The sequence below is a fragment of the Lutra lutra genome, chromosome 5, assembly GCF_902655055.1.
Source record: "Lutra lutra chromosome 5, mLutLut1.2, whole genome shotgun sequence".
In the NCBI taxonomy this organism is placed as follows: Eukaryota; Metazoa; Chordata; class Mammalia; order Carnivora; family Mustelidae; genus Lutra; species Lutra lutra.
Window position 1 is genome coordinate 156,197,427 of NC_062282.1, and position 16,929 is coordinate 156,214,355.

At 34.9% G+C, this 16,929-nt stretch overlaps 1 protein-coding gene across 1 annotated transcript; it reads right to left on the reverse strand.

Annotated features, from left to right (window-relative positions):
• Positions 1-11,083: 11,083 nt before the first annotated feature.
• LOC125100458 (olfactory receptor 2G2-like) lies at positions 11,084-12,036 on the reverse strand. The gene is given in 2 exon segments (XM_047730641.1): positions 11,084-11,550; positions 11,553-12,036. Coding segments are annotated over 2 exon segments (951 nt in total).
• Between the last annotated feature and the right edge of the window lie 4,893 nt (positions 12,037-16,929).

Consider the following 16,929-nt stretch of genomic DNA (forward strand, 5'->3'; position numbering starts at 1 on the left):
TCTTGGATCATGGAAGTAGAATTATGGAACTCAATGACTCCATAAAACATTATGACATTTATATCATAGGAGTTCCAGAAGAAGAGAGTGAAAAGGGGCAGAAGGTTTATTTGAGGAAATTATAACTGAAAGCTTCCTTAACCTGGGGAAGGAAACAGACATCCTATTGCAAATTTAATAATAATATGTCTTGTCGGTCTGCTTTCGTTGATTTTAATGGGAGTACTCTGTGTCTCCTGGATCTGGAAGTCTCTTTTTTCCCCTCATATTAGGGAAGTTTTCAACTATTATTCCATCAAATAATTTTTCTGCCTGCTTTTCACTGTCTTTCTCTTCTGGGACTCCTATAATGTGTATATTACATTTGATAGCATCTCTGAGTTCCCTAAGACTATTTTCATGTTCCATAATTCTTTCTTGCTTTTGTTCAGTTTCATTGTATTTCATTATTTTTTTATACCACTTATTTGTTCCTCCACTTCTTCCAGCCTATTCTTCATTGCATCAAGCCTGTTTCAATCTCAGTTATTGCATTCTCTATTTCTGAGTGACTCACTTATAATTACTTTATCTCTGCAATAATGGTTTCCTTGAAGCCTTCCATTCTGTTTTTCAAACCCAGCAAGTATTAATTGTTGCTTTAAATTCTCCATCAGTCATATTACTTATATATGTGTCTTGCAGATCTCCAGTCATGTCCTCTCCTTGCTTTTTTATTTGGAATGAATTCCTCCAACTTGACATTTTGTCTAAATCTCTACCTTCTTCTTTGTGTTAGAAAAGTCCATTATGTTTCCTGCTCCTGAAAGAAATGTTTTTTTGAAGAAGTCATGCAGTGTCCAGGGCTTGACACTTCAGGGAGTATCAGGGAGTGGTGTGTGCTGCAAGCACTCTGCTGTTGTGTTTTGACTCTTTTATCCTTCAAGCCTGTCACATGCAGAGGCTCTCCTTGACTGTTGTGGACAGTGTTTGATCCTTGGTCAGACTATGTCAAGTTTTAACAAGGTGTGCTCTTGTCTGCTTTTAAATGAGAACTGACTCTACTTACACTAGAACTGAAGGCTTGCAGAACTCTCTGATTAGTAAACATGGTATGCACAGGGGTTTCTGCTGGCCTTCTGGGGGAGGAGGCTCTGGCCCTGGGACTTAGGCAAGCTTGACTGAAATTGGTAGGTCCATCAGAGAACAGTGCTGTGGGACTTACTGTAAAACAATGAGGCAGTGAGTGTTGCCACTGCTTTATACAGTATTTGTTTTAAAGTCTACTTTGCCTAATATGTATATTAGTACTCTAGTTCTCCTTTGACATCGATTTTTGTGAAAAATATTTTCCCTCACTTTTGATCTGCAGGTCTAAAATCTTTAGGTCTAAAATAGGTCTCTTGTAGGTAGCATATATTGATGGGTCTTGTTTTTTAATACATTCTGTTACTCTCTATCTTGATTGGATAATTAGTTTATATTTAAAATAATAATGATAGGGGCACCTGGGTAGCTCAGTGGGTTAAAGCCTCTGCCTTCCGCTCAGGTCATGATTCCAGGGTCCTGGGATCAAGCCCCACATTGGGCTCTCTGCTCAGTGGGGAGCCTGCTTCCCCCTCTCTCTCTGTCTGCCTCTCTGCCTACTTGTGATCTCTGTCTGCCAAATAAATAAATAAAATCTTTAAAAAATAATAATAAAATAAAATAATAATGATAGCTATGTATATATTGCCAAAATGTTATTTATTTTGTGTTTTTTCTTTGACGTTTCCCCTGATTCTTTCTTGTTTTCTTCTTATGATTTGTTGAATTTCTTTAGCAATATATTTGGATTTTTTTATTCTTTTCATATTAATTAGTGGGGCTTTATTGATATGTGGATACCATTAGTTTGTATATAACCTCTTCTTCATATAGTTATCTATATTAACTTAATGGTCATTAAGTTTGGACCCATTCTTTCCTCCTCTCTCCCAGGTTTTAAGTATATGTTATTATATTTTATATTATTTGCTTGTGAGTTTCCTTGTTTTAAAGATTATTATTATAATTTGTTTTTTTTTTTTTTTTTTTTTTTTGAGAGAGAGAGTGTATGTGTGCACACAAAAGAAAGAGCAGGATCAGGGAGGATAGGCAGAGGGAGAGGGAGAAACAGACTCCCAAATGAGCAGGGAGCTCTATTTGGGGCTCAATCACAAGACCCTGGGACCATGACCTGAGCTGAAGGCAGACACTTAACTGACTGAACCATCCAGGCACTCCATTTGCATGTGAGTTTCTTGACTCATATTTATAGAAATATTCATTTTTACTACTTTTGTGATTCCTACCCACACAATGTCATTTTTGTTCTCTCCTTTCCACTTGAAGTGTCCCTTTTAATATTTCTGACAAAGTTGGTTTAGTGTTCATGAATTTCTTCAGTTTTGTTTGTCTGAGAAATTTTTTATCTCTTTTGCATTCTGAATGATATCCTTGTTGGATAAAGTATTCTTGACTGTAGATTCTCCCATTTAGTGCTTTGAAAATATTCTGTCACTCCCTCTGGTTTCTTTTCTTTGAAAAATCTCCTGTTAGCCTTATCAGTTTTCCCTTGTAAATTCATTCATGTCTTGGTGCGCTTAAGATTTTTTCTTGAGCACCATATTTCGCCAATTTAATTATGTCTCAATGTGGGTCTGTATTTGTTGAATTTGATGGGTTTCTCTGTGCCCCCTGGATCTGGATATCTGTTTCCTTCCCCAGACAGAGGAAGTTTTCAGCTATTATTTCTCCAAATGAAGTTTCTGCCCCCTTTTCTCGCTTCTTCTTCTTTTCAAGGACTTCTATAATTTGAATTTTATTATGTTTGATGATGTTGCTGAGTTCCCTAAGTCTATGCTCATAATTATTTTTGTCTTTTGTTTAGCTTAATTTATTTCCATTACTCTGTCTTCTAGGTCATTAATTATTTCCTATGTTTATTCCATCCTGCTATTCATTCCATCAAACATGTGTTTCATTTTCTCCAGTGTACCTTTTATATCTGCTATGATATTCCTTATATCTGTGTTAAGGGTCTCATGTCTCCCATTCTTTTCTCAAGTCCTGGTGGGTAATCTTACAATAATTGCAAATTCTCCAACAGGCATGTTACTCATATCTATTTCACTTAGATATCTGGCTGTAGCCTTGTCCTAATCTTTCATTTGGGATACATTTCTCTGTCTCTTATCTGTTTCCCTTTCTATGTCTGTTTTTCTGTGTTAATAAAGTCACCTGTGTCTTCTGCTGTTGAAAATAGTCACTTCATGAAGAAGAGTTCCTGGAGTGTCCTGCAGTGCAATATCTTCTGTTCACCAGAACCTAACACTTCAGGAGAGTATCCTATGTGTTGCTTATGCACTGTTGTTTTGTCTGAGTCATTTTTCCTTTCAGTGCAGTTGTCTGCACTGACTTTCTGCCCTTTGTGGGCTACCTTTGCTCTCTGTGGTGTTAATGGGATTAAAGCAGACCAGCTCTGAGGTGGCACCCCACCAGGGACTTGTGAGTGGAGTGCATTATTAGCAAAATAAGTGCTGAGACAGTAGTCATATGCCTTATCCCTCAAAGTACTGCAGTGGCTGGGGGTTGTGTGCAGGGTGCCAGGTATGGGAGGCACATGCAGCTGGGCCCTGTGCAATGGTGGCTGGGGGTGCATGTCTGGACATGGTGTGCTATGACTGCTGGGGTGCATGAATGGGCAAAGCATGCAATAGCTCCTGGAGGTGTGTGGCTGTATTATGCATCTTTTCCAACCACAATGCTATAAAACTAGAAATCAATCACAAGAAAAAAGTCTGGTAAAAAACACAAATGCAAAAGGCTAAATAAATGCTGCTAAACAATGAATAGGTCAACAAAGAAATTAAGCAGGAAATCAAAAATGCATGATAATGAGTGAAAATAATACATAAACAATGAATCTCGGAACATACATCAAAAACTAATGATGGGGCGCCTGGGTGGCTCAGTGGGTTAAGCCGCTGCCTTCGGCTCAGGTCATGATCTCAGGGTCGTGGGATCGAGGCCCGCATCGGGCTCTCTGCTCAGCAGGGAGCCTGCTTCCCTCTCTCTCTCTCTGCCTGCCTCTCCATCTACTTGTGATCTCTCTCTGTCAAATAAATAAATAAAATCTTTAAAAAAAAAAAAAAACTAATGATGTGTGGTGACTAACATAACATAAGAAAAATTTTATAAAAAGAAGACATAACAGTCCAAAATCATTGTGATGCAGCAAAACCTGTTCTCATAGAGAAGATTATAGTAATATAGGTCTACCTCAAGTAATAAGAAAAATCTCAAAAACAACCTACATCTAAAGGTGGTATGAACAAGCCCAAAATTAGTTGAAAGAAGAAAATAATAAAGTTTAGAGCAGAAATAAATGAAATAGAAACCAAAATCACAAATAAGACAGACCAATGAAACCAACATCATATTTCTTTAAACAAAAATGAAATTCATAAACATTTTGATTAGCCAAACTCATCAAAAGAAATGAAAGTGACAAGTCAAGTAAATAAAATCATAAATGGAGGGAAAATAGCACCTAACATCACAGAACACAATGGATTATAAAATAGTACTAGGAAAAATTATATGCCAACAAATTGGACAAGCTAGAAGAAATTGATAAATTCTTAGAACCGTAACTTTCCAAAACTGAATCAAGAAGAAATAGAAAATTTGAACAGATTGGTTATTAGTAATAAAGTTGAATCAGTATCAAAAAACTCCAAACAAACACAAGTCCAGAACCAGATGGCTTCAAATGTGAATTCTAATAAACATTTTAAAAAGAGATAATACTTACTCTTCTCAAACTATTCCAAGAAATAAAAGAAGAAAGAAATTCAAATTAATCCTATCAAGCCAGCATTATCCTAAAACCAAAATGAAATAAAGACTAATGAACATAGATGCAAAATTCCTCAACAAAATGTTAGCAAACCAAATCCAACAATGGATTACAAAAAATAATTCACTACTGTTATGCTGAAAAGAAATTAAAAAGGAAAAAAAAGTGCAGAATGAGAACTAAACCAGAGCATTGTTAACCATCAGGGTAAGACTACCTCCTAACACAAAGGGGGATTTTTCCTTGTGAGTTGTGTTGCGAATTATCCTTGAGACACATTCTCCAGATGGGTGAAGAAAGAGACATATTTTGAGGCCCCAGAAGCTGGACCATACAGCCAATGTATCTGTTATGTATAATGTTTTCATTAAGATGATATGACGGGAATGAAATGATTTTGATAATCCTTTAGAAATTATCACATATCTGAATATATTAAGAAGGCTAAATAAAAAGAGGTGAAATAACAACAACAACAACAAAAAATCACCATAATCAAGTAGATTTTATTCCAAGGATACAAGTGTAATTCAACATTCACAAATTCACAAATCAAAGAGAGAAGATAAAAACCACATGATCATTTCAATAGATGCAGAAAAAAGCATTTGTCAAAGTGCAACATCTTTTCATGATAACAACTTTTCATAAAGTAGGATTAGAGAGAACATAACTCAACATAATAAAGGGCACCTATGAAAACCCCACAGCATCTTCATATTTAATGGTACAAAACTGAGAGCTTTGCTTCTAAGATTAAGAATAAAACACAACTACCATATGATTTCACAAATATGTGGAATTTAAGAAACAAAACATGAACATAGGGGAAGGGAGAAAAAGAGAGAGAGAGAGAGAAAGTCAAGCCATAAGAGATCCTTTTTTTTTTTTTTTAAGATTATGTTTACTTATTTGTCAGAGAGATACCACAAGCAGGGGAGCATCAAGCAGAGGAATAAGCAGTCTCCCCACTGAGCAAGGAGTCTGACACAGGGCTCAATACCAGGATCCTGGCTTCATGACCTGAGCCAAAGGCAATGATGGATATTAAGGAGGGCATGTATTGTATGGAAGGCCAGATGTTATACATAAACAATGAATTTTTGAAGACTACATCAAAAACTAATGATGTATTGTATGGTGACTAACATAACAGAATAATAAATAAATACATTAAAAAAAAAAAAAAAGACAAACCCTGAACCAACTGAGCTACCCAGGTTTCTACGATTCTTAACTATAGAGAACAAACTGAAGGTTGATGGAGGGAGATGGTGGGGGGATGGGCTAAATGGATGATGGGCACTTGTTGGAATGATCACTAGGTGTTATATGCAACTGATGAATCTCTAAATTCTACCCCTGAAACTAATAATACAGTATATGTGAACTAAATTGAATTTAAATAAAGAAAATTAAAAAAAAAATAGCTTGAAATTAAAAAACCACAAATGTCTGCTCTCATCACTTATTTATTTATTTATTTATTTTATTATGTTCAGTTAGCCAGTATGTAGTACATCATTAGGGCACAAACTAAGGGCTTTTTACTATTTGCATATGACATGACACTACATGTAGAAAACCCTAAAGACCACCAATAAATTTCTAGAACTAAAAAAGGAATTCAGTAAAATCACAGGATACAAAGTTAATATAAAACAATGTGTTGCATTTATATACACTAATAATGAAATAGCAGAAAAAGTAATTAAGAAAGAAATTCCATTACAATTGCCCTAAGAAGAATAAAATACCCAGGAATAAACTTAATCAAACAGATGAAAAACCTGTACTCAGAAAACTATAAAATATAAAATATTGGTGAAATTGAAGATAAAACAAACAAATGGAAAGATATTCCATGCTTATGTACAGAAAGAATCATTATTATTAAAATGTCCATATTACCTAAAGCAATCTATAGATTGAATACAATGCCTATGAAAATATCAAAAACACTGTTTATAGAGCTAGAAGTAAACTAAAATTTGTATGAAACCATAAAAGACCTCAATTAGCCAAAGCAATCTTGAAAAAATAAATAAATGATAAGAAAACTGGAGATATTATCATCCCAGATTTCAAGTATAGCGATCAAAACAGTATGATACTGGTACAAAATAGACACACAGTTCAGTAGAACAGAATAGAGAGCCCAGAAATAAACCCACACTTAAGTGGCCAATTAACCACAAAGGATGCAAGAATATACAATGGGGAGAAAACAGTCTTTTCAACAAGTCATGTTGGGGAAAATGGACAGCTATATGCAGAAGAATGAAAGTGGACCACTTTCTTACATCATACACAAAAATAAACTCAAAATGTATTAGAGACTTAGATATGACACCTGAAATCAAAAACTCCTAGAAGAGTACATTAGGCAATAGTTCCTTTGACATCAGCTATAGAAACAGTTTTCTAGATAAGTCTCCTCAGGCAAGGGGAATAAAACCAAAAGCTACTCAGACTTCATCAAAATAAAAGCTTTTGCACAGTGAAGGAAACTATAAATGAAGCAAAAAGACATGGCACACCTGGGTGGCTCAGCAGTTTGAGTCCTGACTTCAGCTCAGGTCATGATCCCAGGGTCTTGGGATCAAGTCTGGCATCAGGCTCCTTGCTCAGCAGGGAGCCTGCTTCTCACTCTGTCTGCCACTTCCTCTGCTTGTGTTCTCTCTTGATAGATAGATAATAGATAGATCAAAATAAAATCATACTTATGACAAGGATGTAAAAGGATGTAAAAAAAAAAAAAGGCAACCTACCAAATGGGAGAAGATATTTGTAAATGATATATACAATAAAGGGTTAGTATCCAAAAATATATAAAGAACTTACACAAGTCAACATCAATAATAATAATCAATAATAATCTGATTAGGAAATGGGCAGGAGACATGAATATACATTTTTTTTAAGATTTTATTTATTTGACAGACAGAGATCACAAATAGGCAGAGAGGCAGGGAGAGAGAGAAGGAAGCAGGCTCCATGCTGAGCAGAGAGCCCAATGCGGGGCTCAATCCCAGGACCCTGGGATCATGACCTGAGCCAAAGGCAGAGGCTTTAACCCACTGAGCCACCCAGGCTCCCTGAATATACATTTTTGAAGAAGACATACAAATGACCAAAAGACATGAAATGATGGCCAACATCAGCAATCATCAAGGAATGCAAATGAAAACTACAGTGAGATATCACCTCACACCTGTCAGAATGCCTAAAATTAAAAGAAAGAACACCTGTTGATGAATATGAGAAGACAAAGGAACACTCCTGTACTGTTGGTGGAGATTCAAATTGGTGCAGTGGAAGACTGTAAAAAGGTTTGTCAAAATATTAAAAATAGAGGGGCACCTGGGTGGCTCAGTCACTTAAGTTTCTGATTCTTGATTTTGCATCAAGTCATGATCTCAGGGTCCTGAGATGGAGCCCCCTGTTGGGCTCTGGAGTGAGTCAGGCTCTGGGCTCAGTGGGACATCTGCTTGAGATTCTCTCTCTCCCTCTCCTTCTGCATCTCACCCCAGTTGTGTTATAATAAAGAAATAATCAATCAATCAATCAACAAAATCTTTAAAAAAAATAGAGTTTCCATATGATCCAGTAATGTCATTGTTGGATATTCACCCAAAGAAAACAAAAACACGAATTGGAAAAGATATATGTATTCCTATGTTTATTGCAACATTGTTTACAATAGCCACAATATAGAAGCAGCTCCTGTTTCCATTGACAGGTGAATGGAGAAAGATATGGTGTATGTGTGTGTGATGGAATATTATATAGTCATACATAATAATGAGATTTTGCCATTTATGACATGAATGGACATTGAGGGTATCATCTAAGTGAAATAAATCACTCAGAGAAAGATTAATACCATGCGATTGTGCACATCTGTGGAATTTAAGAAATAAAACAAATGAAGAAGCAGAGAGAAAAGAGATAAAGACCCAGACTCTTAAACATAGTGAACAAACTGGTGATTGCCAGAGAGAAGATGGATGGGATGATGGGTGAAATAGATAAAGAAGATTAAGAGTACACTTGTCTTAAAGAGCTCTGAATAATCTATAGAATGCTTGAATATTGTATACCCCAAATAATATAACACTGTATGTTAATCGTACTTAAATAAACACACACACACACACATACACACACACAAAGAGATAGAATCTAGGAAGAGCATTATCATTATCATTATACCTCTGTATTAGAACAGTTAGGAGTGGTAATTCATTCCCTGACTCCTTATTCTTTATTTGAAATTATTACCACATCTGGACCTGCAGGATACTATCACAAAATTCTTCCTCATTTCATTGAGTTTATATATTTATTCTGATGCATGTTTAAACACACAGCATTCTTGGAAGCTAAAGACCATATAATCAATGTTTGCTACAATTCAGTGAAATAGTGTTTACAAAAAACTCAGTGAAATGGAGTGTTTACAAACAAATTCCCAAGAATCAAGATGCAAAAGTCACTCATTTCCAGAAAGGAATTTTTTTTTAATTCAAATCGATTAGCCAACATACAGTACATCACTAGCTTTTCATGAAGTGTTTAATGATTCATTAGTTGTGTATAACACCCAGAAAATAAATGTTCTAAGCAAAGGCCATTTAGAGTGAAGTCCTGGGAAACAAATCATCAGTGCTATAGCATAAACAACAAGACTAGTTTGACTAAACTCTCATCTGGAATATAAATCTGCAAGTTAAGAAAATGTGTTTAAATATAGAAATGTAGAGTTCCCTAACAATAGTGAATGTTTTTTATTTATATGTATTTGCAAGCCCTAGAATATTATATAGCTAAGCTTTTTCTTATGAATCAGATGTCACTATTAGTAATTTCCAAAAAAGAAATGTGGTTTGTCATAGTGATCCAAAGGGGCACATGCACCTTAAAGTTTATAACAACAATGTCAACAATAGCCAAACTATGGAAAGAACCTAGATGTCCACCAACAGATGAATGGATAAAGAAGATGTGGTATATATATACAATGGAATACTATGCAGCCATTAAAAAGAAATGAAATCCTGCCATTTGTGATGATGTGGATGGAACTAGAGGGTATTATGCTTAGTGAAATAAGTCAATCAGAGAAAGACAACTATCATATGATCTCCCTGATATGAGGAAGTGGAGTTGCAATGTGGGGGGCTTAGGGGGTAGGAAAAGAATAAATGAAACAAGATGGGATCGGGAGGGAGACAAACCATAAGAGACTCTTAATCTCACAAAACAAACTGAGGGTTGCTGGAGGGAGGGGGGTCGGGAGAGGGGGGTGAGGTTATGGACATTGGGGAGGGTATGTGCTATGGTGAGTGCTGTGAAGTGTGTAAACCTGGCGATTCATAGACCTGTACTCCTGGGGCTAATAATACATTATATGTTTATAAAAAAATAAAACATTAAAAAAGCAAAGAAATGTGGTTTGTCAATCACTTAGTCAGTCATTTAGTCAGAACTGGTTTACTGGCTCAACTACTTTTGTCAGTCACTTAGAACTGCTTTATTGGCTCAACTACAAAATAATAGAACCAGGTTGATTCTTTCTACTTTATACTCTACCTGAATGTATGGGTTTTTTTCTATGTGGATTATGCTCTTCTACACATTGATATCACATTCTAAGAGGATAGAGTGTAGGAGGAAATAAAAATTCTGCTTCATAACAGTTTGCCTCAATTTCTTCCATCTTTGGTGCAACTTTGGAAAAAGGGAAGACACTGGTCCAACTAGAGATACAGGAAAGCTGAGAGGCCAAATATGTTTTTCACAAATAAAGAAAAAAGAAATGACTAGTTTAAAACATTTCTCAATTTTTTTTTCCTCAACATGGGAAAACAACAATTTCAGCAGTGTTTCATAGATAATATATTTCAGGAGGAAAGATATTTAAGAATAGATTGAAGTATTGACTTTTTTTTTTTTTTGCTATTTTTTTGTTCTATTGGGTAAAGGCAATGTTCCACAGTATATTATATATTCCACATATATTCCACAGTATATTATAGAATGTTGTATAAATAATTAACCAAAAGAAAATGGGAGAAAATGACCAAAATAGGCTTTTATTAAGAAGTTTAATGTTTTTAAAAAAAAAAGTTTAATGTTTTTTTTTTTTTTTTTATTTTACCACACACAAAGAGATGTTTATCACGGTAGTGCTTTTTAAAAAACCTTTTATTTAAATAATCATGTAAAATTTATTCCCAGAATCTTTCCTAGAACTTTCCTTAGTGCCCACTTAACCTCTTTATTTCTCAAAGTATAGATAAGAGGGTTGAGGATGGGGGTCACCACGGTGTAAAAGAGGGAAACAAACTTTCCCTGGTCCTTGGATCTACTCTTGGCTGGCTGCAGATACATGAAGATGATGGTTCCATAGAAGATTATGACAACCATCAGGTGGGAGGAGCAGGTCCCAGATGCTTTCTTTCTTCCAGAAGCTGACTTAATCCTCAAAACTGCTTGGGCAATGTAGCCATAGGAAACCGGGATGATGGAAACAGGTACTATAAGGAAGATAATGCTAGCTACAAAGAGCTCAGCCTCATTGAAAGTGGTATCCACACAAGCCAACTTGATGAGTACAGGGACCTCACAGATGAAATGATCCACTTGATGATGCCTACAGAAAGGTAGCTGCAAGGTGAGAGTAACTGTACTAGGGTAGTGACCACCCCACTGAGCCATGCCAAAGATGCCAAAGCCATACAAAGATGAGGATGCATTGTGACAGTGTAGTGGAGGGGACGGCAGATGGCAATGTAGCGATCATAGGACATCACAGCTAGGAGGACACATTCTGTAGATCCCTGGGCAAGAGAGACATAGAGCTGAACCACACAGCCACCATAGGTGATGTTTCTCATAGGATCCCACAAGTTTACCAAGAGCTGAGGAATAACACTGTTGGTAAAGCATATATCCAAAAAGCAGAGATGAGAAAGGAAAAAATACATTGGCATATGAAGCTTGGATTCCAGACGAGATAACAGAATGATGGTGGTATTCCCAAAAATGGTTAATAAATACAAGATCAAAATGACCACAAATAGAACCTTCTGTAACTGAGGATAATCAGAAAACCCCAAGAGGACAAAACCTGTTAGTCTGATCTCATTGGTACTCCTCATCATCCCCATATGCAAAGTGTGTTCCCAAAGGCTGCTACAGATGAGAAAGATGACATATTATATAAGGTCAAATGAGACAGTATACTTCCCCCAAAAGTATTCTATGTTAAGTTCTTAGAACCTATGTCCTTACATCTAGTAGCTTAGATCATTTTTCCTACTATCTGCATTGTAAATAAATACACATCTTCTCCTCTGATGCTCTCTAAACTAGAGAAGAGCAGACATATGTAAAAACATCATAATCGAGCTACAATAATTAGAACCTATGGTACTGACATAAATGTAGATGTATGTATCAGTGGAGTAAAATGAAGGGCCCCGATAGAACCCATTTATATACAACCACTGGATTGCCAACAAAGTTACCAGGGATACATAATGGTAAAAAGATAGTCTTTTCAATAAATGGTGCTGGGAAAGCTAAATATCCACATGCAAAAGAATGAAGTTGGACGTCTAGCTTACACTACATGCACCATTAATCAACTCCAAATGTATTGAAAACTTAAATGTAAGATCTAAAACATAAACTTTTCGGAGAAACATAAAGGAAAAGCTTCATGACATTGGTCTTGAAAATATTTTTATAGATATGACACCAAAACCACAGACAACAAAAGGAAAATCTAGGAAATGGAAGAAAATATTTGCAAAACAAATATCCAAAAAGGAGTTAATATCCAAAATATATAAGAATCACAAATGAAACAATAGCAAAATAAATAAATAAATAGATATATAGATAGATAAATAAATAAATAAAAAACTTAATTAAAAAGTAGGCAAAGTCTTGAATGGACATTTCTCCAAATGAGACATACAGATGTTGAATAGGTATAGGAAAAAGTGCTTGGCATTGTCATCATCAAGATAATGCAATGAAAAATACAATATCACATCATACCTGTAAATATGGATGTTATCAAAAAAGATAGGGAATGTTGACAAGGTTTTGGAGAAATTAGAATCCTTGTATGGTGTTGGTGGGGGTGTAAAATGATACAGTCACTATGAGAAACAGAATCAACCTTCCTCAAAAATTAAAAACAAAACTTTCATATGACCTAACAGTCCCATTTCAGGTATATATCCAAAAGAACTGAGATCAGGATCTCAAAGAAATGTCTTTATTTTTGTGTTCATTACAGCATTATTTACAACAGCCAACTTAAGTGTCCATCTATGGGTGAATAGATATGGTATTTATTACTCAATCTTAATGAATATTATATCATTTGATATTAATGTAATGTTATTCAGTTTTAAAAAAGAAATCCTGCAATGCACAAAATGGATAAACCTTGAGGGCATTATGCTAAGTGAAATAAGCCAGACACAGAAGCAAAAATATTCCGCTTACATGAGGTATATAAAACAGTTAAACCTACAGAAACAAAAAATAAAATGGTGTGGTGGCCAGAGGATGGGAGGAGAGAAAAATAGGAAGTTGTTCAATGGTTATAAAATTACAGTCATACAAATGAGTAAATTCTAGAAAACTACTGTCCAACATATTGCTTGAATTTAACAATACAATTATGCAATTAAATTTAATTATGCAATTAAAATGTGTTAAGTGGGCAAATTATGTTAAGTATTCTTACCACACACACACACACATACACACACACAAGAGGACACAAGTAAACTAGAAAACTTTTGCAGGTAATTTATTACCTTGATTATGGGAATAGTTCATATATATGTCCAGATTCATCAACTCTACACTTCAAATATGTGAAGATTTTTGTGTATCAGTTATATCTCAATAAAACTGTGTGTGTGTTGAGGGAAGCAATATTATCTATTGCAGGAAATAAATTAGACCATCACTTCCATCCAATCAAATTTACCTCTTTATATTAACATCTTTCTAGTTACAGAAAGATGGGAAATATAACTAATTTCAATAGAAGGAAAAAACAGGTTTGTTTTAAGCAATTTCAATCAAGAAGAAATAAAACCATTTTCATCACCCAAAATAGTGGAGGCCATTTATAAATTTATATTTTTAAAAATATAGCAGATGTAATGGTCATTACATTTTTTAAATGGCATTACTTTAAAAATCAAGTCCTCAGAGTTTAAGTGACCCAGTCAAAGGCACACATATACTTAACAAGTGTATTATATATACTATATAGTGTATATAATATATAGTATATATTATTATGTATTATATATGTATATATATTATTATGTATTATATATAGTATATATTATGTATTATATATGTATATATATTATTATATATTATATAGACTATATAGTGTGTATATTATAGTATTATATAATACTATAGTATATTTTATATAGTGTATTTTATATATATATATATATATATATATATATATATATAGTGTATTATATACACTTAACAAGTCTATTTCTTCCTCCAGTTAATTCTCTACACTACCTTTCGTCTTCCTTCTCATTATGTTTATTTCTTAGGGGTTTTTTGTTGGTGGTGGTGGTGGTCGTGGTGGTTGTTTTTTTATTTGTTTGTTTGTTTTGCGTACTCCTTTTGTCAGAGACTCAGGATACTCCAGGCTCTATGATCAATTTTTAGGAAGTGAAATCCTATCCATATGGTTTTAGATTTCTTTTTCCTGGAATCATGTGTACTTTAGTCATCAGCTCAAAGTGTGAATGCAAAATGTGGCTCTTGTTTTGGAAACAATTAATTAAGGGGCTATTTTATATCCAATGATGGCACTGTATCCAATTTATAAAATAATGATACTTAGAAAGCTAGTAATTATGATTTCATCACAAAAAGGTGAGTCCTTCTTTTACATTGCAGCTACCAATGAAATTTCCCTCAGTATCATACTTTAATACTATACTCCAAATCCTTTGTCCTTATTTGAATGGGAAACTAGCTAATGGGGTAATTATTTTTTTTTTTTGCACATGACTAGATAATATACAACATCTTCTCTATTTGCTTACATGACTAAGTTGTGTATGTATCTGTTCACAACAGCTTTTGAGAGTCATGAGACCAAGTGTCACATAAAATGTAATTTTGTAGCACCCAATACTTAGATGGCTCAGCACAAAGTAGTCTCCCCAAAATTAGTCAGCAATTCATCTAAATTACATTCACCATTTCATACCTATTTTATTTTCCCTAAAGAGACTAACACATCTCTAGTCAATAGTAGAGTTACTAGTAGATACCATTACCAAATGAATGAATAAGCAGGCCTTACCAATCCTCCATCTTGGAGCTGCCTCAAACACATGCTATTCTGCCATCTATTTAAACATGGCTATATTAGAATTGCTAAAATCAACAACATAGGAAACAACAGGTGTTGGCAAAGATGCAGAAGGAAAATCCCCTTACACTGTTGGTGGGAATGCAAACTGGTGTAGCCCTCTGGAAACAGGTTGGAGGTTCCTCAAGATGTTAAAAATAGAGCTACTCTATGGCCCAGCAATTGTACTACTAAGTATTTATCCAAAGGATACAAAAATACTGGTTTGAAGGGACATGTGTCCTGATGTTTATAGCAGCATTGTCAACAATAGTCAAACTATGGAAAGTACACAAATGTCCATAGACTGATGAATGGATAAAGAAGATGTGGGGGTGCCTGTGTGGCTCAGTGGGTTAAAGCCTCTGCCTTCAGTTCAGATCATGATCCCAGGATCCTGGGATCAAGCCCCGCATCGGGCTTCCTGCTCAGTGGGGAGCTTGCTTCCCTTCCTCTCTCTGCCTGCCTCTCTGCCTACTTTCAATCTCTGTCTGTCAAATAAATAAATAAAATCTTAAAAAAATAAAAAAAGAAGATGTGGTAGATACATACAATGGACTATTACTCAGCTATCGAAAATAATGAAATTTTGCCATTTTCAACAACATGTATGGAGCTAAAGTGTATTATGCTAAGAAAAATAAGTCAATCAGAGAAAGATAAATACTGTATTGATTTCACACTTATGTGGAATTAAAAAAAAAACAGATGAACATATGGGAGAGGGAAAAAAAGAGGAGACAAACCACAAAAAAGACTCTTAATGATAGAGTACAAACTCTGGGTTTGTGGAGGGTTACTGGAGGGGAAGTAGGTGGAGGGATGGTTTGAATGGGTGTTGGGCATTAACGAGTGCACTTATTGGGATGAGCACTGGGTGTTGTATGTAAGTGATGAATCTCTAAATTCTACTCCTGAAACTAATATACTATATGTTAACTAGAATTTAAATAAAAACTTACAAAGACAAAATAAAATTTAAAAATGAAATGAAATACAAGTATTAAAAAGCATGAATTTGATAGGGGGACTTCTAACGTGATAAGTAGCAGTCAGACCACACAAAAACTTCTTGGTTTTGATGAACTCCACCTCAATCTTGTAATTACAAAATGGAACCATCCTGTAATATCTTCATTACTATTTTGTCTATTTGCCCCATTCTTTCCCAGTAGGAAACTTCATGTATTTTATCTATTACTAAAGAAAATATATGTCTATTACAAAAACAAATGCTTCCTTTTTCAAATTCATTTTTTTCTTGAATAAATATTATGCAGAATTAATTGTTTTTAGTTCTGTCTTTGTCACTTCATGTACGAGCCCTGCAAAATGTCCCCAGTCCCTTCACTGGTGAACACTGAAACCACTACCTTTAATATGCATGGGGAATAAACATTGCCTCAGTCTACCCTCATCATTCTGAACCTTTATTGATTTCACTATACACATCCACAAGTGGACTCACAGAGAACAGCAGTGTCCAGTCACCTGCCAAAGATGCATTGCAGAGTTTACAGAAAGCAATTAATTCCACTTCAGATAACACTGAGTTTGGACCTTTTAATCATAGCGATTTTTCTGATCAAGTTAGAAATCCTCATTACTCATTAAGAGCATCATAAATTACTAAGCT